The sequence below is a fragment of the Cervus canadensis genome, chromosome 6 (genome assembly GCF_019320065.1).
Source record: "Cervus canadensis isolate Bull #8, Minnesota chromosome 6, ASM1932006v1, whole genome shotgun sequence".
In the NCBI taxonomy this organism is placed as follows: domain Eukaryota; kingdom Metazoa; phylum Chordata; class Mammalia; order Artiodactyla; family Cervidae; genus Cervus; species Cervus canadensis.
In genome coordinates, this window is record NC_057391.1 from 31,214,778 (window position 1) to 31,239,233 (window position 24,456).

The 24,456-nt window shown below is 41.3% G+C and overlaps 1 protein-coding gene across 1 annotated transcript in view; it reads right to left on the reverse strand.

Moving 5' to 3' along the window:
• Positions 1-1,117: 1,117 nt before the first annotated feature.
• The window catches only part of RASGRP1 (RAS guanyl releasing protein 1), a 75,846-nt gene continuing 52,507 nt past the window's right edge, over positions 1,118-24,456 (reverse strand). The window contains exons 6-17 of the mRNA XM_043471426.1: positions 24,126-24,279; positions 22,920-23,093; positions 21,771-21,887; positions 19,255-19,530; positions 17,766-17,846; positions 14,549-14,653; positions 13,649-13,758; positions 12,729-12,873; positions 11,988-12,024; positions 11,102-11,254; positions 9,912-10,297; positions 1,118-3,676 (exon numbers count right to left, since the gene is read on the reverse strand). Of these exons, the coding sequence (XP_043327361.1) occupies positions 3,542-3,676; positions 9,912-10,297; positions 11,102-11,254; positions 11,988-12,024; positions 12,729-12,873; positions 13,649-13,758; positions 14,549-14,653; positions 17,766-17,846; positions 19,255-19,530; positions 21,771-21,887; positions 22,920-23,093; positions 24,126-24,279 (1,873 nt within the window). The 3' untranslated portion in view covers positions 1,118-3,541. The remainder of the gene's footprint in view (positions 3,677-9,911; positions 10,298-11,101; positions 11,255-11,987; positions 12,025-12,728; positions 12,874-13,648; positions 13,759-14,548; positions 14,654-17,765; positions 17,847-19,254; positions 19,531-21,770; positions 21,888-22,919; positions 23,094-24,125; positions 24,280-24,456) is intronic.

A 24,456-nucleotide genomic window follows, 5' to 3' on the forward strand; every position in this document is an offset into this window, starting at 1 on the left:
ACTCTTGAGAGTCCCTTGGACTGCAAGGAGATCCAACCAGTTCATCCTAAAGGAGATCAGTCCTGGGTGTTCCTTGGAAGGACTGATGCTGAAGCTGAAACTCCAATACTTTGGTCACCTGATGTGAAGAGCTGACTCATTTGAAAAGACTCTGATGCTGGAAAAGATTGAGAGCAGGAGGAAAAGGGGATGACAGAGGATGAGATGGTTGGATGGCATCACCGACTCAATGGACATGAATTTAAGTAAGCTCTGGGAGTTAGTGACGGACAGGGAATCCTGGCGTGCTACAGTCCGTGGGGTCGCAAAGAGTCGGACACGACTGAGGGACTCAGCTGAACTGAACTGATTGAATGCATTCCACTATGGAGTTTGAGTGACTAGAATCTATCTCCCTATTCCCCTCCATTGGTCTAGTTAAACAAAAGTTGCCTGGGGATTAAGGAAATATCATGGCTATCTTTAATTAGTCTAAATGATCACTAATCATGAGCACAAATGAATTGCTCTGGGTGATCTGTACCCTAGATTGAACGATCCTTTACCAATTCCATCCACAGTTTCAAAGTTTCTCTTTTCTTGCTAGATTTCTTAGATAGAATTGTGGATTTAAAGATGAAAGCCACAGAGAAATGACAGCCTCAGATTTGTCTCCTTCAGTGTTAAGTGTTTATAGACTTAATATTTGGGGATCGTATTTGGGGATCACTGTCATTATGGAATAAGATGGTAAATGAATATTTCTATATATTAGTACTTCATGTTACATATTTAGAAAAATGTAGCTTAGTCGGTAAAGAATCTCCCTGCGGTGCAGGAGACCCGGGTTTGATCCCTGGGTTGGGAAGATCCCCTGGAGAAGGAAAGGGCAACCCACTCCAGTATCCTTGCCTGGAAAACTCATGGACAGAGGAGCCTGGTGGGCTGCAGTCCTTGGGGTCGCAAAGAGTCAGGCACGATTGAGCGACTAACACTCATACTGAGTAATTAGTTGCTTTGCTTTTCCTTTCAGGACAAGTGGTTTGGTTAATAGAATTAGAGAGTGGTCTCAGCTATTGATTATAAAATTCAGATGAAGCATCTACATGTTTATGAACTAGAAGAAACACAGCACATCTTTGTTGTAGGGATCCTAATGTCTTTTATCATATAAATATTACACAATGAAAACTTATATTAGGTATAAAAAAAAAACCCACCTTTACAATCTGTACATTTGTTTTTTCCTTGCAGTTCTTTTACATTATACATCTTTAAACAGAAATTCACAAGTAAAACAGCAAATCAATTACCAAAGAAAAGAAGTGACACTGTTGTTAATGAAACAAGATTTGTCCTTGTTTTGACGGATAAATATATGCCCAAACTTATTTCAAGTTGATACAGGATACACAAATTTGTACTGTAGGCTTGACAAAAAATTTGTTCCAGATTATTTCTGTAGATTTCACTAATCCTACGTCGCTCAGAGCAAATAATACTGATTTATACACTATACTTCTTTGGCCCTTGCTGGATTGTAAAGACCTGTGGTGAAACTACTGCTTCCTGTCCATTTCAGTGATAAATTCTGGAAGGCCTGAGACCTTCTAGCCATGTTAATTAGACTAAGGAGACGGTGACCTTTTGAATTCCTCTAGATTACAAATTATTTATGTACACTAACCTGGGCTCTGTATTTTGGATGGCATATAAGAAGAGTGAAAAAAAATTCAATTGTGTTTTATAACTCCACATAAAGAAATTGAACTGTACTGTCTTTGGTTTGTATCAGAGGACAAGAATAAGGGAAGAATTTTAAGGATGACTGTAAACTCATTTGTTCCATATAAGGTAAGTAGCAAAGTACTTCCTACATGATTATATACCAAGTAGTGGACCTAAACAGCCCTGCCATGGGGATTTCTGAGTTTGGATGTAGAAAGATGTAAATTTGTGTGTACAGTGATTTTTTAAAAACACTAAACACTAAGTGAAAGCTAGTCATTTGCTTTTTCACTAAAGCTCAGTACAAGGGGGTATGCAAATGGGAACTGGTCTTTCATCAAAGAAACTTCTTAAGTGGTCTGAATCCTTCCAGGAAACTATACTGCATATATAGTTTGTTTCTGACTAAGACTTGGTGTTGCCCGTTTGGAAGTTCTGGTTGTTGAGATTATATTCTTGGCAGTTGGTCAGCTTGTGTATGAATTTTTAAGTCAGCTCGGCATCAGGCATCCAAGCATGGAAGGTAAGTTCCCGGCCAAAAGAAAATGATCATATGAATTTTTTTTAGAGAAATAGAGTCTGACAGAGAAGTTTGTCAACAGTTGCCCAGATAATTAAATGAGCCCATTTATCATTAACCTTCATTAATAGAAAACTCACAGGACTCTTGTGATTTTGCCAAACAGTACAATTTACATTATAAGTAATTTCTTATCTTGTAACAAACTGAACTTTGTGAATTTGTATACATGACCAAAAGTCTAAATCACTTCCACATCTGAAGGAGGAAACAGAATTCCAAGCCACATGCATGTCTGATGTTGTATATACACAATATGTACATATGTACATGCTGTCAGCTATTATTGAAACCTCTCATCCAGTTAGCTTATTTCTAAATAGTATTAATAGTGAAGACAAAAGCACAAATTCAATTCAAAAAACAGTTACTTCAAAAAAAAATGGCACATGTAAGTTAAACAGACTTTTTAAAAAAAGCTATAAATTCTTAAAATTCTATCCATTGTAGATTATGTAAGGGACAAACATGTTTGTGTTATATTTACTTTAGCTAATTAGCCAGCCATGTATGAGGTGGTAATAGCCATGTTTCCAGGTACTTAATTTGGCTATTTTATCATGATTGTGAGACTAAAATTGAGTTGACTTGTAACTGGATGATGTCATGTTGTTTAATAGCTCCTTCCTGCCCCCCACCCCCAAATTTATGGCTACATCTCTAGAAGTTCTCTTCTAGGTAGATATCCTTTTTTGTGTAAGAATATAGTGAGGAAGGAGGGGGAAAGGCAAATTGATTAGATCTGAGGTAGTGAAGTGGGAACTAGGTTTGTAAAGAATGCTGAAATACAGAGGAAGTGATTCTCCTTTTGGCATGTGGGTATTTTTCCATCATAAGCAAGTTTTGGATGGAACAATGCCTCAGAAAAAGCCAGGGAAGGAAACATTCATTTTCCAGGGATTTTAGTTCTAAGGAAGCAGCAGCTGGACAGGTCATGTAGAAGAAGCTACCTTGTCAGAAAACTATAGTCATGTGTTTTACCATGCTTTTGATATTAGTCCCAAGGGGAGAAAAAGTTTGTGGAATGAATGGCAAATATTTCTCATTCTTCAGCTATCCTCCCTTTGATTCAAACTGACTGGAAGAGAAAACCTTACTGCACAGTAAGAATCTTTTAAGTAAAAAAGTAGCTCCTTTTCTTTAAAGTACCCTTTTTAAAGCCAGTCAGTCTAAGGTTCTCCGGGTCTTTGTGTTGAGGTTTAGGAAATGAGATCTCTGATATACTCTACAGTTTGTTTTTCTTGAGTTTCTGGGCTAAGAACAGTCACCCTGCTCCATCTGAGCCAAGACATGATTGTTTCTTGCAAGTTGGAGGGTTTCTATCTTCTTCTGTGCATATTTCAGTTGGGTCTTTAGAGCATTATTATCTGCTTTCAGGGTATTTATTTCCTAAAAGAAAAGGAGAATGAGGTATGTTAATAAAGCAGCAATAAATGGCAGATTAGTTACATCAGGAGTACTACTCTTGACTGGCATCTTTTCACTGTAGCTGTGAAATTGTTTTCAAGGTAGTTATTCTGCTCTGAATAAAAACTAAGTTAAATACTTATCAAATGATCATGTGTATCAGTTAGTTTTGTTATATCACATCTTTGTTTATCAAAGATGTGAGTGGCTAGCAGGCAGAATAAACCATTCATGGGCAATAGATGGATAATAAAATCTTTGAATATTGTGTAGCAGACCTAAATGTGGCAGAAAAGGTCTTGGTCAGGTTTGAGGTATAAAAGCAATGACTTTAGAATATACTATGTGATATTACAGTTCACATGGGAGATTACACATATTTTCTTCTCCAAATCATTGAAAACTAACAGACTCTTGATAAAGGTGAGAATTTTATCCCATCCCCTTAAACTGGGATTTAATTATCTAACTTGCAGTGATTTAGTTATAGAGGCAGCCATTGATTTCCAATGCTACAAATAGAAATTTAGTTGTTATATGGCTAATATTCCATTATGCATATGTATTGATATATGTATATGCATTTACACACACATCTTTATCAATTCATTTGTTGATGGACACTTAGGTTGCTTCCATATCTTAACTATTTAATACTGCACACACTGGGGTGCATGTATCTTTTTGAATTAGTGTTTTCATTTTCTTTGGATATATACCCAGAAGTGGAATTACTAATCAAATGGTAGTTCTTTTTTTAGTCTTTTGAGAAATCGCCATAGTGTTTTCCATAGTGGCTATACCAGTTTTCATTCCTACCAACTGTGTACAAGGATTCCTTATTTCTGCACATCTTCACCAGCACTTGTTATCATCTCATACCTCTTAGAGTGACTATGATCAAGAAGATATCTCATTGTGGTTTTGATTTGCATTTCTCTGATTAGTGACATGGAACATCTTTTCATGTTCCTATCAGCCATTTGTGTGTTTTGGGGAAAAACCCTGTTTAGTTCTGGTTTTTAGATTTTGTTGTTGGTATTGAGTTGTAGGAGTTATTTACATATTTTAAAGAATTCCTTATTGGATATATCATTTGCAAATATCTTCTCCCATTCAGTAGGTTACCTTTTCATTTTATTGATGGTTTCCTTACTATGCAAAAGCTTAGTTAATGTAGTCCCATTTGTTGATGGTGTCATGCCCAAAAATTCACTGCCAAAGACTGATGAAAAAGAACTTCTTCCCTACTTTTTTTTCCCTAGGAGTTTCATAGTATCAGGCCTCATGTTTGTCTCTGATCCATCCTGAGTTAATTTTTATGAGAGGTGTAAGATGGGAGTCGCATTTCATTGCTTTGCATGTGCTGATCCAGTTTTCCCAACACCATTTGTGAAGAGACTATCCTTTTTGCCTTGGATGTGCTCTGGGCGCTCTCGTCAAGTATTAGTTCACCGTATACACAGGGGTTTAATTCTGGGCTGTTGTCGGTTCCATTGGTCTATGTGTCTATCTTTGTGCCAGTATCATAGTGTTTTTACTACTGTAGCTTTGTAGTATTTAACTTGAAATTAGGAAGTGTGGTACCTCCAGCTTCTTTCATCAGGATTACTTAGGTTATTCATAGTCTTCTGTTGTTCCATACAAATGTTAGGACTGTTTTTCCTATTTCTGTGAAGAATTCCATTGGTATTCTGATTGAATCTGTAGATTGCTTTGGGTAGTATGGGCATTTTAACACTCCTTTTAAAAAAAAATTATTGAGTTTATTTACAATGTTTTGTTAGTTTCTGCTATAAGCAAAGTGATTCAGTTATACACATATATATTCTTTTTCATATTCTTTTCCATTATGGTTTGTCACTGGATAGTGAATATAATGCTCTGTGCTGCACAGTAGGACCTTGTTGTTTATCTATTCTATATGTAATAGTTTACACCTGCTAATCCCAAACTTCCATCCCATCCTTCCCCCAGCCTCTCCCTTGGCAACCACAAGCTGTTCTCTTGTTTGTAAGTCTTTTCTGTTTCATGGATAAATTAACTTAGGTCATATTTTAGATGCCACATATAAGTGAAATTTTTTTTTGTTTTTCTGACTGACTTCACTTAGCTATGATATTCTCTAGGTCCATCCAGATAGCATTATTTCATTCTTTTTTACACACACACACATATCTATACATACATGTATATACACACACAGCACTACACCCATGCCACATCTTTATCCATTTATCTGTCACTGGGTACTCAGGCTGCTTCCATGTCTTGGAAGTAATGCTGCTGTCAGGTGGTACTTCATTGTAGTTTTGATTTTCATTTCTCTAATAATCATCTCATGATGAGCATCTTTTCATTTGCCTATTGGGCATCTATGTCTTCCTTGAAAGAATTTAGGTCCTCTGCCAGACATTTCAACAGTCTTAATTCTTCTATCCATGAACACAGCAAGTCTTTCCATTTGTGTCTTCGATTTCTTTCTGCAAAGTCTTGTAGTTTGCCTTGTATAAATCTTTCATTTCCTTGGTTAAATTTATTCCTAAATATGTTGTTTCTGATGCTATTGGGAACAGGGAAGTTTTCTTTTTCAGATGTTTCATCCTTAGTGTGTAGAAATGCAACTGATTTCTGTAAGCTGGTTTTGTATCCTGCAGTTTAACTGAAAATGTTAGCTGCAACGGTTTTTTTGTTTGTTGTTTAATCTTTGGGTTTTTCTATATATGGACTCATCATCTGCAAGTAGCGACACTTTTGCTGCTGCTTTTCTGATTTGGATGCTTTTTATTGTCTTGCCTAATCGCTTTAGCTAAGACTTTCAGTACTTGAATAAGTGGTGAGAGTGGGCATCTTCATCTTGTTCTTAATCTTGGTGGAAAAGCTTTGAAATTTTCTCCACTGAGTATAATGTTAGCTGTCAGTTTGTTATATATGGACCTTATTATGTTGAGGTATATTCCTTTTATCCAGTTTGAGCAGGGTTTTTATCATGAAAGAATGTTGTATTCTGTCAAATGTTTTTTTGCATTTGTTGAGATGACCACATGATTTTTCTTTCATTTTACTAATGTGATATAGTACATTTATTGATTTGCATATGTTGAACTGTCTTTGGATCCTAAGAAAGAAATCCCATTTTTCATAGTGTATGGCATCTTTTTGATGTGTTCTTAAACTCAGGTTGCTAATATTTTGTTGAGAATTTTTGCATGTATAATTGCCAGTAACATAGGTCTTAGTGTCCTTATCTGACTTTGGTATTAGGGTAAAACTACCCTAATGGTTTGAAAGTATTCTATCTTTTTAGAAAGCTTTTAAGAAGGACCAGTGTTAATTCTTTGAGTGTTGGGTAGAATTTGCCAGTGAAGCTGTCTGATCCTGGGTTTTCTGTGTTGGGAGGATTTTGACTACTGAGTCAATGTCTTTGCTTGTTGTTATTGGTTTGTTTAGATTTTCTATTTTTTCTGGATTCAGTCTTGGTCATTTCTGGAAATTTATACATTTGTTCTAGGTTATCTAGTGTGTTGGCATATTCATAAGTTTCTTATGGTTCTATGGATTTGGGTAGTAACAGCTGTAATGTTGCCTTTTGTTTTTTTAATTTTGCATATTGAGACTTCTCTCATTTTTTCTTAGTGTGAATAAAGGTTTGGCAGTTTCACCTTTTGTTAGTGGGCCTGAAGTTTTGGTTCATGATGGTGCAACCATTTGTTTTTTTAAGGCAAACAGTCTTGGTTAAATGATTATTCACAATTATCAATTTTGTTCACCTTTTCTTTTTGTGGTCTCTATTTTTCTTCCTGATAGCAGTGAATCAGCATGGAGTAGGCTCACCAACTCCCTTGGCTTCACAGCCCTCTCTGAGGTCCTGTGCAGTACTTTCTGAAGCACAGGTGGGTAGAAATCTACTGGGTGTTCTGGTATAAGATGCACAGTCTCTTTTGTTTATGAATGACCAATCTGGTTGTAAATAAAAGGGGAGATTTAAAAAGGAGTCACACACACTACCATGATGCCAACATCCCTGGATTTTGAGACTCTGAATCTCGTGTTCTTAGCTTGCTTATACTATACTGATTAATGAATTACTTCTCAACATAAATTACCCAGATAGCTGTCTATTAGCTACTGTGTAGTCCTGAGTATTTGCCATGTGCCAGGTAACTGTATTGTTTAGTCATGTCTGACTCTTGCAACCCCATGGGACTTCAGCCTGCCAGACTCTTCTTGCCTGGGAAAGCCAATAGACAGAGGAGTGGAGTGGGTTGCAGTTTCCTTCTCCAAGCTATCTTTCTGACCCACAGATCAAACCTGCATCTCCTTCATTGGCAGGTGGATTTTCACCGAGCCACCAGGGAAACCCCAGGTACTGTTACATGATGATACAGGTGGGTATAGTATCAGACTGGCGATTTGAATCTAAGAGGCATTGTATTTTCTGTTGTCCTGTGCTGGTTTAGAGGTATAAACATATTTACAATATTAATATGTATCGTACATTATTTTAATATTACATATTAAATACTCTAAGACAAGGATAAAACTAAGAGTTTACATGCTCTGGTATTACTGGGATAGTTAGTTCTGGACCTAACTGACTTATCTGAAATCTTTCTACCACTCACTCCTTGCAGCAAGAAGTTGTTGCCAACTACATTACTCCTTTGCACGGGCATGTAAAATGCCAAGATCTGAAGCAAGCTGTAGAGAGCATGGACAGCTTCTGGCTCTCTCTACTTTAAAGCAGACCAAACAGGTCACAGACTGTAATAGCAGCAGTAAGAAATAGCTCGGATTAGGAACACAGGTGTTTGTCACCAAGACTGAGGTTTTTCCTACTCTCTCAAGGTCACTTTTCAAAGGTTCATCCATTGTTCTTAAAAAAGTTGGTTCTGGTCATTTTTACCCCCAGAGAGAGCTCTGTGTAGCCGACATTGTGCCACCTTCTGTTTCTTAAAGCATGTCCTAAATATTCTGAGTGAGACAGTACTTTTCATCTGGAAAATCTGTTATTTTAGCAGGTGTGTGCCTCCTAATATTATGTTCTTTGTTCTAGGCACCAAACCAAGAGTTTCACATGCATCATCTAACTTGTTTCTTTGATTCAATGCCTGGGGGTCTAACAGGGAAGGTGCAACACTGAGGACCAGGTAGGGAGTCCTGAGACCCTATTGGGCAGTTTTACTATGTGGTGTGTAGAATTATGTAAGGAATTCTAGCCAGTTGGATGTTGGTTTTGTGTTTGTACTGACAGGCCTCCAAAAACACATTGCTGACCTTTATGTTCTGGGGGTAAAAGGCAGACAGGCCTTCTTCCCCATCTCTAAAATGACTAAGTTGCCTGTCTTTGATAAGAAACTACTGTCCCGTGATGAGGTCTGTCTAACCAGCTCTCACTCTGAGCTCTGGACTCTACACAAAAACAAGTAAATTCGTGATGACCCTACAATGACCTGCTGTCTCCAGTTGGCCTAGCTCCTACTTTCCTTTCTCTCTCTCTTTTAACCTTATTTTGTCTTTTCTCATGCCTCCATTAAGTACATTACAATTAGGATATTATGAGCCTAACAGGAAAAAACAGCTGTGGTATCAATTTTTTTTTTTTACCAATTAATGGATTATAATGCTATATATAATAATCAACTGTGCATTTACCAGCTACTGTTGATTTAGCTGGTCTAATGTATAAATATATAAATCAGTACATCTCCTTAAGTTGTAGAGGAAAGCTCCCTCATTTTACATTGAGGAGGAGGCTTTCTGTGCAGTGAGCTAAATAGTCTCTTCTCTTCTTTTGATAGCATGATGTTCCCCTCCCCAAACATAACTGAATAGTATAACAAAGACTGCTAGGGAGGGAAGATTTAGGCAACTCGCTTTTAAGTCTAGAAAAAGGGTGTGGTGTCACCACAGTAAAGCTGATCAGTAGAAACTGGTTTTTCTCAAGGAACCTGCTGTGAACAGAGCTTTGGACCTTGGCACCAGCACTTTGAGACTGTGCCTCTATGGCAACAGGGAGCCTTGTCTGTCCTAGATATGTAATGCGAACCAGGGCCCTCGTTGCTTTCTTTGCGACAAAGCAGAATCCTTTTCTTACCTTTTTCCTTTTCTTCCCCTTTATCTTTCTAATAATAAACCTGGTCAGAATCTTCAGTTTACATGTTCTTCCCTGGTTAGCCCCACTTTCTCAGTCTGAAAAAAAGAAAAAGGAAGGTACCTGTTCCAGCTCTTGGTATGTTGGGAGCCTGAGGTGACGGAGCTCCTCCTTTGATTTTATGAAGGATTCCTTGTTCTCCCACTTGACGAAAGCCCGCTTCCTGACCAAGACTGGGCTGGGGCATGGAGACGTAGGGCTGGGCAGCACATACAGAGCATCCTGGGCTGTCTTCCTTGGGGACGACAGCACAAAGTGACTGGAAGGGCCTTCACTGCCAAGCCAAGACAGTGCTTCAGTCTGGGTGGCCTTGTGGGCGACAGTCCTCTTCAGCCGAACAGAAATTTTCTGTGAGGATACCCCCATGAGCATGATGGTCCGATCCTTACTGTCCTCACTGTGTTCCACAGCCTCCCCGTTAAGGAATGTGAAAGGTCCTTCCTCAGGTGCTGTAGGAAGAAAACATGTTGGTACTTTAGCTTAGAAAAGCAGGCACTCGAAATTGACACATGAGTATCAAATGAGGCTTTTCTTATTGCTACAGGAGTCCATAAGCCCAAAGTGGACTTAACTTTCAGGCAGCCAGTTTAGGGGGTGAGGCAGCTGAAATTCAGAGGCCTTGCTGGCCAAGCCATGGCTGTTGGTGTCAGGCTTTATCCACCATGAGAAAAGGCCATCCTTAAAGACTCCTTTCCTGTTGCTTGCTTTTGTTCCCCAAAAGGCAGAGTGTCTAAGATTCCATCCCAAGCTTTTTATATGTCTAGGAATTTGATCTAAATCACAGAAGGGTTAACTGGGCATCACTGTTACCTTACTAACTGGTGGTCAGTTTTTTCATTACAAGCAGACCTTGTCTTATAGCACTTCTACATCAGTGTTCATTTGTTGCCCATAGTACACCCATGTTTAACCTACCCATTCTTCTTCCTGGAAGTTCTAGGAAAGCCTCAGAAGTCCTAGCATCACTACTGGACAGAGCTTTGGGGACAGATGCCCTGCAGGTGCAACCCCTTCCCAGGCTTCATTGCTGTTCTCTGCGACCTTTCTCCTAAGCATGCCTGCATTGTATGGTGCCCACAGGTGACAAGGAACTCTTAATAATACAAAGTGCATAATATACAGGCATGTCTACCACAAGGGTATTTGTGGTGGTTTCCATTACGAGTAGGAAGGATAGAGCTAATCTTTCCTTCCTGAAAACTATATTCTTCTGACTTCGTTTCCCAAAATGAATGTTCCCAGTGCCTGCTTACCATGGAGCAGATCTTTAGCTCCCAGGGAGCAAAGGTTGGACGCTGGCCCCACAGAAGTGCTGATCTCTGTGGGAGCTGTTGAGTTCTTGGCTTGCTTCTTGCACTCGAACACAACCAGGTCTTTGCATTGTTTGTGGCAGTTCATCCCACAGTCTGTGGACAAGACACCCTAGTCAGGAAGTCCTTCACTTTCTCCTCCAGCATCTCAAAACCACACCCATGCACTGGTCTTGTCACATATGCACTTCCTAAGTTCTGGAGCTAGGGCACCTAACATTTCTAATGAACTTAGCATTCTTCTTACTGGGTCAACCCTGGATCTCGGTCTTGTCACAGCCCTTATCATGAGTCTGAGAATCAGAAGTGGCATCCTGTTATCTTGGGTGGAAAAAGAGGTGTCTTTTTTGGTCCTCCTACACATACTGCTCACTCTAAGGAGACCTCTAGACGCTCCCAGCTGTTAGGTCTCAATCTTTTTTCCTTTCAGTTAAATGTCTTTGCTCCTTTACTCTTGAAGTTTTCTAGTCCCAAGGACAACTATGGTAAAAGGAAAGCTGACAAGGGCCTTTGGTAATCACTTATCTTCTGTTTCAGAAGTGATTCTGTGCCTGTCTTTGGGGACCCATGACCACATAATCTACCAGTCACCCCAATTTCCAGCGCAACCCAGGCAAAGAGAGGATCTTGAAATAGAAGTGCATAGCTAGTCACCTAGGGATTCCTCTCCTTTGTGGTGGCAGTCACTCTCAGGGCTGCTCTAGGGAAGCCAGTTAGGAGATGAGGCTGTGAGCTTGCTGAGAGCTGTGGGCTGAATGGGTCAAACATGCCTTACAGGAGAGCTCCTAGGACCAGGGAAGACAACACGCTGGACAAAGCTGAGCCTTACCTTTACACCGATACCCTTGTTTGATCACTCCCCAGAGCTGTGAGACAAAGAGGAGATGGTTAGAATGTGCTCCATGTCTATCATCTTACCTGGTATGAACCTAGACACTAAGAGCCATTCTTTTATTCTGCATTCTTTACCTCAAGTGGGAGGTAAACCTCATTTAGCTCTCATGTGTCTTTATCCCTCCTGGTCTTAAACTGAAAACAGGAAAAGTTTGTGCCAATCAGGGTTAAGTGTTCAAGAAGCTGCTTATTACAGTGGATTTATGACCCAGGTCTGAAGTGGACAGATCACGGGACAAATAGGATTCTTGAGACTCCAAACTAAACGGCAAGAATATAGAATCCTGGGGTCAGGGGATAAGTTTAGGAGGAAACTGTTGGCCAGGGATGGGGCAGCCACCCAGGTGACTTCTTTTGAAGGGGGAAAGATGTCTCATATTTCTAACATCTAAAACCGCATATGGATATAATACTTAAAAAGTACAGCCTCAATTTAACATTTCCTTACAATTTTATTTGAGGCCCCAACTACCAGAGAGAAAAGTAAGGAAGAAATGGGAAAAGATGAGTGAAGAGTAAAATCTACACATTTAAGAACAAGGTTACCATAGGTGTTTTCTCAGACTCTAGGCTGGGACGAGTTGGTAAAATGATGTGAGATCTGTGCCTGGTTAATCTCTTAAACTATCTCGTACTCCCCAAGTAAAACCCTGAAGCACTCTTAAGAACAACTCACAAATCCAGCACAGTTGTCACAGAAAGTGGGCTTCAGGTAGGTGGTCTCTTGGAAGTTGTGAGGAAAACCCAGGCCCAACTTGGAGTAGATGGAGCTGGCCCTCATGAAGTAGGCCGTGATCTCGTCTCTGCTGATGAGGCCTTCCCTGCCAGCAAATGAGAGATGAGGTGTGAGTGGGGCTGGGTCACAAGGCTCCTTCTAGCCTTAGAAACTCACTCTCTTTGTATCCTTGACGGGTAGTACAGTATGTATTACCTCACAGTTACTTCCAGCAGCCCTCCTTGTAATAAGGATGTGTGAGTTGCATGTAATTAGGTAAGATGACACTACTTATCTCCACAGTTACTCTTTGGCTAAACCAGATTCTCCTAACTAATTTAACTGCTCTCCAATAAGACTTTAAAAAGTAGTGGTGGAAATGTGGGTATAGGGAGACAAATACCTTATGCTGTAGTTTCTGGCTTTAGACAGTACATCTACATAACTGGAGCCCACCAATCAAACGTTTGGTTTCACACAGAGAACCACCCACATAGAACTTATGTAATCTTGAGAAAAGTAAATATGCACAATATTCATAAATATTATTTGTTCTCATGATCTGTAAGGAAAGCAAGAAGGGATTTAAACTTTTTCTTACTTTTTTTTTGAGTTTTGAGTTGACTGTTCCTAAACCAGCAGTTATGGAATCTTCAACTCAGGCATTTAAAAAAGCATGCATTTTCTCATGGTGCACTGTGATCCAAACTGAAGCCAGACAGGCATGTGCTTGATGATGCTCTCTTAGTTTCAAAATTCATTCAGTGACCACAGTAGCATGTGTAAACATATCTGAGTTTACAGATTCTTCTAGCAGAACATCCATGAGGCATTCTCATCACCAGGCTCATAACCACATATTCCCATGCATCAACTCTCACCTGTCTTTGTCCATCACACAGAAGGAAAATGGAAAACTTGCAGCAATCTTTTCAAATTCTTCCTGGGAAATGTATCCATCCTGGTCATGATCATAGTTCTTGAAGACAGACTGTGGAAAAAGGTGTTTCTTTGGTGATTACCAAGAGAGAAATCAATCAGAGCCAAATGACGAAGGGGCTGGAACACCTGAAAAAAGCCTCTCCTCAGTCCTGAGTGACAGGAACAAGGAAACCTGCTCCTGAAGCTGCTGCAGAGACTCAGCAGGTCACATCCCAGGTCTCTGCAGGCACCAGCACCTGGAGGGTGGCTAGCTGCTTTCACTTCCATTAGCACGTCAGTAGCCCCCGCTCCAGCTCACTGTGCCCATAGTGCACCACCCTGAGGGATGCTCCCCCCTCCACTCTCCCTTCACTGCACAGCTCAGACTGCAGTGTAGCTTTTAACAGCCCAGTCCAAAGTGCTCCCATCACTTGCTGGCTTGTACTTTTCTTGTTACACTGGAATAGTCCACAGGATAAATACAGTAATATGAAGGCATGTAGCACAGTGAATTGAATCAAGCAGTGCCAAACTTTTACAATTCTCCTTATAACCTTTAACTTAAAGCTTTTCTAACCCCTCTCCACCTGCAAATCAACTGACAGCCTTTAAATGTATGCTCTCTTGCTAGGCTTTTAAGAGGTACACTTCCCTCCATGAGGCCCAAGTGTGTTGGCAAAATGTAACTTCTGAACTGTTCTGCAGCCACAATATGAGAAGTGGTTCCCCTTGCTCATGTAGGAAAGTTTCAAATTTCTTACCCTTTTTGTTTCTACTGCTGTACTCCCCTATCCCCACACATACAACTAAACCAGGCAGTACCTTACTTTCTGCCTGCATGGAAACATGGCTGTACTTACATCCACCATCCTCTGGACGTGTTTGCTTATGGTCTTTGGATCAGGTTTGGGAGATACTCCAGAGGCCCAGTCCACTACTACTGGTGGCTTTGAAGGTGTTAGTGGCTAAAATGAAATATTTAGAGAAATCCCAGTAACTGTAATGCAGTCTTATAACCTACAGCTCTTTCTTTTCCCATTACCTGGTAGTTGCATCTATGGATAACCCTCAACTATTATGCAGTGGCAGGGAGCAGAGGGCCCACATGTAATTGAAATCTAAAATAGTGTTCTCTCCATTAAACTTTTTGTTGAAGCTATTGACAGAGTAAAGTAGTAGTTCATTTAGATTTCCTCCCTGTAAAGCAACTAGAGAAAGAATGAAAAAATACAATTGATAAACCTTAAACCTTTAGCCAGACTCATCAAGGAAAAAAGAGGAGAGGGCTCAAATCAATAAAGTTAGAAATGAAAAAGGAGAAGTTACAACTGACACCATAGAAATACAAAGGATCATAAGAGACTACTACAAACAACTATATGTCAATAAAATGGACAACCTAAAAGAAACGGACAAATTCTTTGATACAATCTTCCAAGACTGAACTAGGAAGAAATAGGAAACATGAGCAGACCAATCACAAGTAGTAAAATTGAAATGGTGATTTAAAAAACTTCCAACAGACAAAAGTCTAGGACCAGGTGTCTTCACAGGTGAATTCTATTAAACATTTAGAAAAGAGATAACACCTATCCTTTTGAGGCTCTTCTAAAAAACTGCAGAGGAAGGAAGACTCCCAAGCTCAATCTATGAGGCCACCATCACCCTGATACCAAAACCAGACAAAGATACCACACACACACAAACATTACAGGTCAATATCGAATACAGATGCGAAAATCCTAGATGAAATACTGAGTTGGCCAAAAAGTTCACTTCCATAACATTTTATGGAAAAATACAAACTTTTTGGCCAACCCAATACTAGCAAACCAAATCCAACAATATAGTAAAAGGATCATACAGCATGATCAAGTAGGATTTATAGCAGCAATACAAAGATTCTTAAGTATCCACAAATCACTCAATGTGATACATCATGTTAAGAATAAAAACCATATGATCATCTCAACAGATGCAGAAAAGGCTTCCAACAAAACAACACCCATTTCTCATAAACTCTCCAGAAAGTGGGCATAGGAACTTACCTCAACATAATAAAGGTCATTTATGACAAATGCACAGCTAACATCGTTTTCACTCATTGGTGAAAAGCGGAAAGCATTCCCTCTAAGATCAGGAACAAGACAAGGTTGTTCACTGTCACCACATTTATTCAACATAGTTATGGAAGTCCTTGCCATGGCAATCAGAGAAGAGAAAGAGAAAAAATCCAAATTGGAAAATCAGTAAAACTATCACTGCAGAGTACATGACACTATACATAGAACATCCTAAAGATTCTACCAGAAAACTAGAGGTCATCAATGAATTTGGCAAAGTTTCAGACTACAAAAATCTCTTGCATTCCTATACACTAATAATGAAAGATCAGAAAGAGAAATTAGGGAAACAATAACCATTTACCATTGCATCAAAAAGAGTAAAATAGCTAAGCATATACCTACCTAAGGAGACAAAAGACCTGTATGCCAAAAACTGTAAGATGCTGATGAAAGAAACTGAAGATGACACAAATAGATGGAAAGATATGCCATATTCTTCCAATGACTACCCAAGGAACCTACAGATTCAACACAATCCCTACCAAGTTACCCATGACATTTTTCACAGAACTAGAACAAATAGCTTTAAAATTTGCATGAAAATACAAAAAAATCCCAAATAGCCAAAGCAATCCTGAGAAAGAAAAACTGAACTGCAGGAATTGGACTCCTTGACGTTAGGCTATACCACAAAAGCAACAGTAACCGAAACAGTATGGTGCTGGTGCACAAACAGAACTAGAGATCAATGAAACAAAGCCCAGGAATAAACGCACACAGTTATGGTCAATTAATCTATGTCAAAGGAGGCAAGAATATATGGAGAAAGAGAGAATAATGGAGAAGAGTCTTTCCAGTAGGTAGTGCTGGGAAAACTGGATAGCTACATTTAAGAGAGTGAAATTAGAACACCATACACAAAAATAAACTCAAAATGGATCAAAAACCTACATGTAAGTCCAGATTCTGTAGAACTCCTAGAGGGAAACATAGGCAGAATACTCTTAACATAAATCACAGCAATATCTTTTGATCCACCTCCAACAGTAATGAAAATAAAAACAAATGAGACCTAATTAAACTTAAAAACTTCTTCACAGCAAGGAAACCAAAAGACAACTGAGAAAATGGAGAAAATATTTACAAAGTGACAAGGGATTAATCTCCAAATATACAAACAACTCTTCAGCTCTCTGTAAAAACAAACCACACACACATATATAAAATATAAAAGGCAAAAGATTTAAGTAGATCTCCAAAGAAGACAGAGATGGGCAAAAAGCACATGGAAAGATATTCAACATCACTTATCAGAGAAATTCAAATCAAAAGTACTTTGACGTTATCACCTCACACTGGTCAGAATGACAAATGCTGAAGAGGTTGGGGAGAAAAGGGCGTCCTCCTACACTGCTGGTGGGAGTGTAAATTGGTACAGCCATTATGGAGAATAGTACAGATATTCCTTAAAAAAACTATAAAGAGAACCACTCTATGATCCAGCAATCCCACTCCTCGGCATGTATCTGGAGAAAACCATACTTTGAAATGATATATGCACCCCGGTGTTGACTGCAGCACTGTTTGCAATAGCTAAGACATGGAGGCAACCTAAATATCCACGAACAGATGAATGGATGCAGAGAAACAACTGATGTGAGGATGCTTTATAGTCAATAGGAGGGCAAGGTTACTCCAGGCCACCATGCTATATCCCTTCTCTAGCCAGTAAACCACTGGCTGATTCTCCTACTTCTGACACCCAGGGCATGTTGTTATTTACTGTTCACATAGGAGTCTTACCCCCATGAGTACTGTGCAGGTTCTTTATGGTCAGGAACTATTCCTCATATGTACTGAAGTTTTCCTTACTCCTAGCACAATGTTAGGCACACAATAGAAACATAATATGCTTCTTAAACTGAACTAAAGTCTGTTCCAAGATTAATGACCTTGATGAGCAACTTGTAAAGCACCTTTACATATGGGAGGCTTAATATGAAAAACTCACTGGGGCTTTGTGATTCCTGGGTTCCCGGGCATAGGAAAGTTCATAGATTTCATCTTCGGTGTAGTAGAGATCTAGGGATAACTGCCAAGCAAAGCAGAAGAGAGTTAATTGCTAGAATGCTGTTTGCCAGTGCTTCTTCCCTGGGGTTCCCTCTTCCAAGCTGTAAGTTACTTTACTTGTTAAAAATTCACAAAGTTTTGGGGATATAACATCTACTACTGGAGTAGGGCAAGCATTAGTTCTTTAAAATGTTTTTAAATTTGGAGAAGTTTCTTTTAAACTGTAGTTAAACAGCTAAGCTTCTATGTAGAGCTTAGACCAAAGGCCTTATCTGTCAGACAGTCCACACCTCAGGTGTTCTCTCCCAAAGCAGACTGAAAGGACAGTTTTCATGGCCAGATACTATTAAAATTTGATTCCAGCAACAGAATTCCATTTAAGTGACATTATCAAATGATATTAAGAGTTTTATGTATCTCAGAACTTTAAAATTTTAGAGGACAGCAGTCTTAGAAATAATCTTGTTCTGAACCTGATTCTATGGATGGGCTTTAGGGGGTTAAGAACTCAAAAACATGCGTATTTTTTTGGGTAGAAGAATGTTCACTGCTTTCCTCACAAAATTTGTAATCCAAGAAAATTAAGATTCAGAGCCTCTTTTCTCAGATGTTACTGTCTTAAGGATGAGACCAGCCAATCACCTGGCCAATTAGTAAAAAGGCTGGGATTAGATACCAGCTGAATGCAAAGCCTGAGGAACTATCAGAATAGTCCCCTCAGGTAGGAAGAGGCTACAGTGATTATTCCATGCTGGGGGAAAAAAAAAAAAAGCATTAAAAATTGTACAATTTTAGTACTGAAAGAGAAGTGAGAAGTCATCACAGAGATGAACCCCTCTGATTTCACAGAGAAGGAAACAGTTCTGTGCTCATAGCGCACAACTGGTGAACTACAAAACCACAGTCTGGAAGGGAGTTCACCTGCTCTCACAGCACACCCAAAGGCACAGCCTGGTCTCCCGCACCCGACAAGTGCTCGCCCACCCTGGGCTTGAATGTCTCTGGGATCTAAGCCAGTGGTGGCAGGACCCAAATAATCAACCTGTTTTTGTTTTTTTTAACTCACTGCCATTCCCCCCCCCCCTCTTTTTTTTTTTAATGAAAACCCACTGTCTCCATCTCTTACCAAGTCTTGTATCCTGATCTGCTATCAGCTCCTCCCAGAGAGCTTAGGATTGGCTTTTCTACGAGGAAGGGAATACTCCTAGAAGTTCAAGGAGCACAGCCCTGGAGTCCCACCACCTGGGTCTCAGACCAGGCTCTGCTGCTTAATAACGTGCAGCCTCTGCCAAGTTATGTATTTTTGCCTCAGAATCCCCATCCATAAAACGGATGTAACGACAGTATCCACTTCACAGAGTTCTGTGAGGCTTCACTGAGCTGGTATCTGATAAGGACGTGCCAGTAACTCGTCTCCCATGGAGCCTCACCGTCAGCAGATGCACCAGGTCCTTGTTGGCCTCCAGGGGTGGGGCCACCTCCTGTAGCTGGACTAACTCGTTGATGTGGTTGTACAGGGCCAGCAGCTTGGGGACGTTCACCTTCCCCTCCTCCAGGTAGTCGGGCATGGCTTCGTACAGGGAGATGAGGTCCTTGAGGTGCACCCCCAGGATGGGGATCTTGAAGTCGGTGCACTCCCCGTAAGCACGCCGGTAGTTGTCATAGTTTCTGCAGGAGGACAGCAGCTCAGTCATCTCACCTAGAACCTACAAAACAGAAGAGGGGAGCCGGTCACAGGTGCCCCCCAGGCGGGCTCTCTTGTCTGCAGCAGCCACCTGTTTACCCTCAGCCCCTACCATGATCACACCTGGCCCCTGATGAGTCAGGCATGGGGCGAGCCATCTCAAGGGGCAGGCTCTGACCCTCCAGTGACAGCGCCAACTTACATGTCACAGAGCAGACTTACCAAGGGCAAGGTGTACTTTACTTCACAGCTGGAAAATTCTAAGTAAGGTTTTAATATTTTTATGCTAAAGTTGTTCTTTTAAAAAATAAGTGATACAAGCACATGATAAAATGATTTTTTTAAGGTACAAGATTATACAGTGCATGGCAAGTGTCCCTCTGAACGCTGTCCGCAGTCCCCCTCCCTTGTGTCTTCCAGAGACAAGTGAAGTGTGCTGCCCACAGCTGGCATAGGGAAGGGTGTGTTTCCAGTGTGACACGTCAGTCGTCTATCGAGTGTTCTTATTTCTTAGGCTGGGCTCTGTGGGCCTCTTCACTCAGCGAGTCTCAGGATGGGCCTATGTTTAGGAAGCAGGCGACAGTCCACTCACAGACTGAAACCCTGGACAGGGAGACTGAACAGAGCAGACCAATTCCCGGCAAAGGACCAGACAGGGATGAGGCGGAGGCCTGGGGACTCTGCACTAGAGCCTGTGCTCTGCTGTGGCCGAAGGGTGCTAGGCAAGGGTGCAGCCACATCTGCTGCTCCTTCCAACACACCTGCTTCAAGTCAGCATGGGGTTCCCAGGAGTCCATCCCCATGTGTGGTGACCAGCTTTCTCAGAAGCCAAGACAGGAAGAAGAGACTCCCTGCCAATCATGTCACAACACAGAATAACAATTTTAAACGCTGTGCTGGAAATTCCTGTCATAAAATTGTGGCCTAAGAGGCACCGTTTCTCCCTGATGAAGTTACTTGAGATCTGAGAGTCAGCCTCCCACAGTCACAAGGCTGCAAGAGAGCAGACACCTGAGCAAATAGGGCTGGGGAGTGTGGAGTCGGGGAAAGGCTCACAAGACGAGAGATGAGCAGCAAAGATTTAGAGAACTTTTTGTTCCCCTTAGAAAGTGAAATAAACTATTGGGGGACACTAGCTTTAACCCTGGACTTAGGAATTCACTCTGCAGACCACCCTGAAGGTCCAGCAGCATTGCAGAGGAGCGGGCTTGTCAATATGAAACGAAGGCACATTAGTCTCTGTGATTCTCTCCCTGTGTCACCTCTGTGATGCAGGCAGTCTCTTCAGTTGTTCTGCCTGGTCTCAGCCAGCACGATCAAGAAATTATAAGGTGATCAGACCACTGGAAGGTGTGGGTGGAGCAGCATCCTCCAACCCCAGTGTTGTGAGAGCAGGGATGGTTAATAAGAGACTTCCTGAAAGACGGGGAACACCTTCCTGAACACCTGGGAAAAGCAGATGGGGTGGGAAAAGCAGATGGGGCAACGAGGCTAAGATATCTCTTCCCTAAGAAGACAGCCTCCTTCTGTGTCAGCTTGGAGGTGGGGGCTGGGGTTTTGAGTTTAGTAAGAAAGGCCAGATGAGATGAAATACTCTGAGCAGTCATCATCAAACCCATATCATATATAGCTGCATTTATATCTGCACTATATCATAATGGTTTATATGTATAATAATAGTCCTGTATCATAAAGGATTAAAGTCTCTATAAAATCTAATGTAGGAAAGTACATAAGACACTTAAGAATAATATTCCTCAATAAAATACCACCTATTACAAAATCGTACCTGAAAAGCTTATTTCCAACTATCTTGGAAAATTCAACTTTCCAGAATGTCACTCTCCAAGGTGTCTGGCTAGTTAGATTTCTGATGTGTCAATATACAACCTCACTTGACATGCAAACTGAACTATGGTCACTGAACCAGCACTATTCCTTGCTCAAGCAAGGGAGTCAGTACTAAAATGGTGGCTCTGGACACTCAGTGGCCAATGAGCATGGAAAAGAGGCACATATTGTTCCAAATCACCAGCGGGAATGGGGGCAGTAACACTGGCCAGACTGACTCAGTCACCTGCAAATCTGTGACGTCCCCACCCTGTGGGTTTTCTTAAGGGGTTCTCTCCTGGGTATTTTTCCTGGTTAAAAAAGGGATGGTGTGGCTTGGAAATGCTCTCTAGGTTGCCCCTCAAGGAGGAAATGCTGACACTGGTCCTAGGAATGCTGCTGAAGGGCCCTAGAGGAGACAGGAGCACTGACCTTATTGATTTCATGCGGGACATGTGAACTTGTCTCCTTGAGCCTGGAAATAGAGCTGTGACATAGCCCTCCAATCACCGCCATCAACGTATTGAAGTTCTGCAGCTGATGGAGCTTCTGTGACACAGAAAACAGATGCTAGCAGAGTCACTGTACATGTTAGTTACGTGGGAGCTTGAGGCTGTCTCTTGTCTCTGTGCTATGAGTATTCCTAATTCTGGCCAAAGGCTAGTGATCAGGTATTGCAGTTTTCCAAACATTTCTTTTCTCAGGCTTATTCCAGACCAGCAGATCCCAAATCTAGCAAAGCATCCCATCTTCTTCCTTTCATTTCAGCTGGTCTGTAGACCACTCTCTACATCGGTGGTTTCTAAGAAACACCCAAAGTACTTGTTTAACACAAAGATTCTGGACCCAAGTCCTGATGTTTAGATTCCCTGGATCTGGGGCTGAGCTTAAGGGATCTATGATTTTAACATACCTTTAGTTAATATCAGAGCAAGTGGTCCATGTACCACACTTTAAGAAACACTGGTCTAGAACATCTAAAGCTAGAAAAATATATCATTCAGTATAATCTTTTATATTCTTTACCCCAAAGTAACCAGACTGTTTTTATTCTTGTGGGCAACACCATGGCTTAAATAGGACTATAACTATCTGAGACAGAGTGCTAGAATCTCTGTGAAATTTCAGATATGTGTTCATAATATCTGCTTTCCTCTCATCAAATGCTTAAAACCTACTCCTCAAACACTAAACCCAGCCATTCAACATAACTTGGGCTCACAGACCTAAATCAAGCTGGCCCAGCTATACTGAAATCTGAATTACCCTTTCCTTTGCTAAGTGGACCACAATAGGTAAAACAAAGTTGGCTAGTAAGCATCTTCTGAAAAGCGTTAAAGATTTAAACAGAACTAAAGCTGTACCCTGACTCTGAAGATTGCCTACATGGCCCTCTCCATCCTGATCTCCTGTGGGATGTAGAAAAGTCATCATACCGAGATCTGAGGGCAGGTGAAGGTGCACAAACCCCACCAGGAGATTCATGAGGGGAAAGCAGCTCTCATGGACAGACTAGGCTGAGGGGAGAGGGAGTCATTTACCTGGTATTACCAGGCCTCAAGTCTTCATCCAGTCACTCACCTGAGCCACCTGGATGAACTTGATGAAGACTTCAGCTCGGAGCTGGGGGGTGGGGCGGCTGAGAACCATCAGCTGTACCCACTGGGAGATGCCGTTGCACAGAGCAATGGACCGCTCCATGGTGGGGTTCTCCTTCACGCAACTATTCACAAGGTAATTCTGATAATCAGAGAACTGGGGAAAAAGAAACTCATCAGGACTGTGCTCCAGCATTCTTGGAGACCCGAGGGGCATGCTACCTCTGCTGAGCTGATGACCAGAAGCTGCTGAGGGACAGAGGAGCTCTTGGGCCTCCTCTCCTTTGCTGCCGACAAGGATGGCAGGAAGGCTATCTTATTCCACCCACAGCATGCCTCTCGACATCAGAAGCAATCAGGCATAAACGGGTGTGTACACATACTAGTTAACCCAAATATTATGCTGAGCAGATATGGACAGGATCTTGTTTAAACTCTAAAAGAGTACAGTATAGAAGAAAAATCCCAGTACCAGTTCCAGCTCTGCTGCTGAAGGGGAAAAACAAAGATAATCTCACAAAATCTATTATGTCTCTCTCTCTCTCTCTCTCTCTCCAACGAAGCTCTGTTCGCTTCAATGGCAGCGAGTTCTCTTGCATGGAGCTGCTTTGGTATCACATATAGAGTTTGAAGGAGCAAGGTCTCGGTGAGCAGAGTTTATCTCTAGGATCAGGGGTGACTATGGGGCCATGTCAGCAGCACTTCAAGAGTTTAGGTAAATTCTGAACTAGACCAGTAGCATCTGATTTATTTTGAAATTTCCCCCAGCCATCCAAAGCCTATTCTAGAATGAATTCAAACTCTTACAGGACTTATCCTCATTTTGCGGGAGGAAAATTTTAAAGAAAATTCTGAAAGACAATCATTAATCAGGGGGAAAATGTGTGTGTGTGTGTGCTTGCACACACGCACATGTCTTGTGTGTACACTCATGTGTACAAGGCATCGTGTGTGCCTAGTATTATCACCTGAACGAGTAGTGGGGAGGGGGAGGCGGACTTGGAGGATGGAGCGGGGAGCAGAGCAGGAGGAACACAGCCCAGGAGTGTGCCCTGACTTGCCCTACTACACACAGGCTGACGGGAAAGCCCGCCAGCCCAGAGGGGACTTCAGGGGCAGGAGATTGGCGGCCTGTTGAATTCCTCTGCTTACTCTCAGAGCTGTCACAGGGCAGCCCTTGGGTACCTACCGATATCCTCCGGAAGGACTTGAACTCCAGGTAAGTGAGGTGCTCAGACAGTTCTTCTGGCTCCAGATGGTCAAAGAGCAGGGAGACCTTCCGCTTCTTGCTGGTGTTCGATTTTATCCGTTGAGTCAGTTTCCTGGACCAGTCACGGGCATTGCTTTTGTGAGTAAAAGTGAAAAGGGAGAAGATGGGGGGGAAAAGAATAAATCAAAACTGCTTTTCTAATGCAAGTAAATACATGAACGTTTCTCACAAGAATATGCAAAGCACCATTAGCTAACTTTCTGGGGCCAAAACAATGCATTAACAGTGTCCTTTAAGGAGCTTTTCTTGT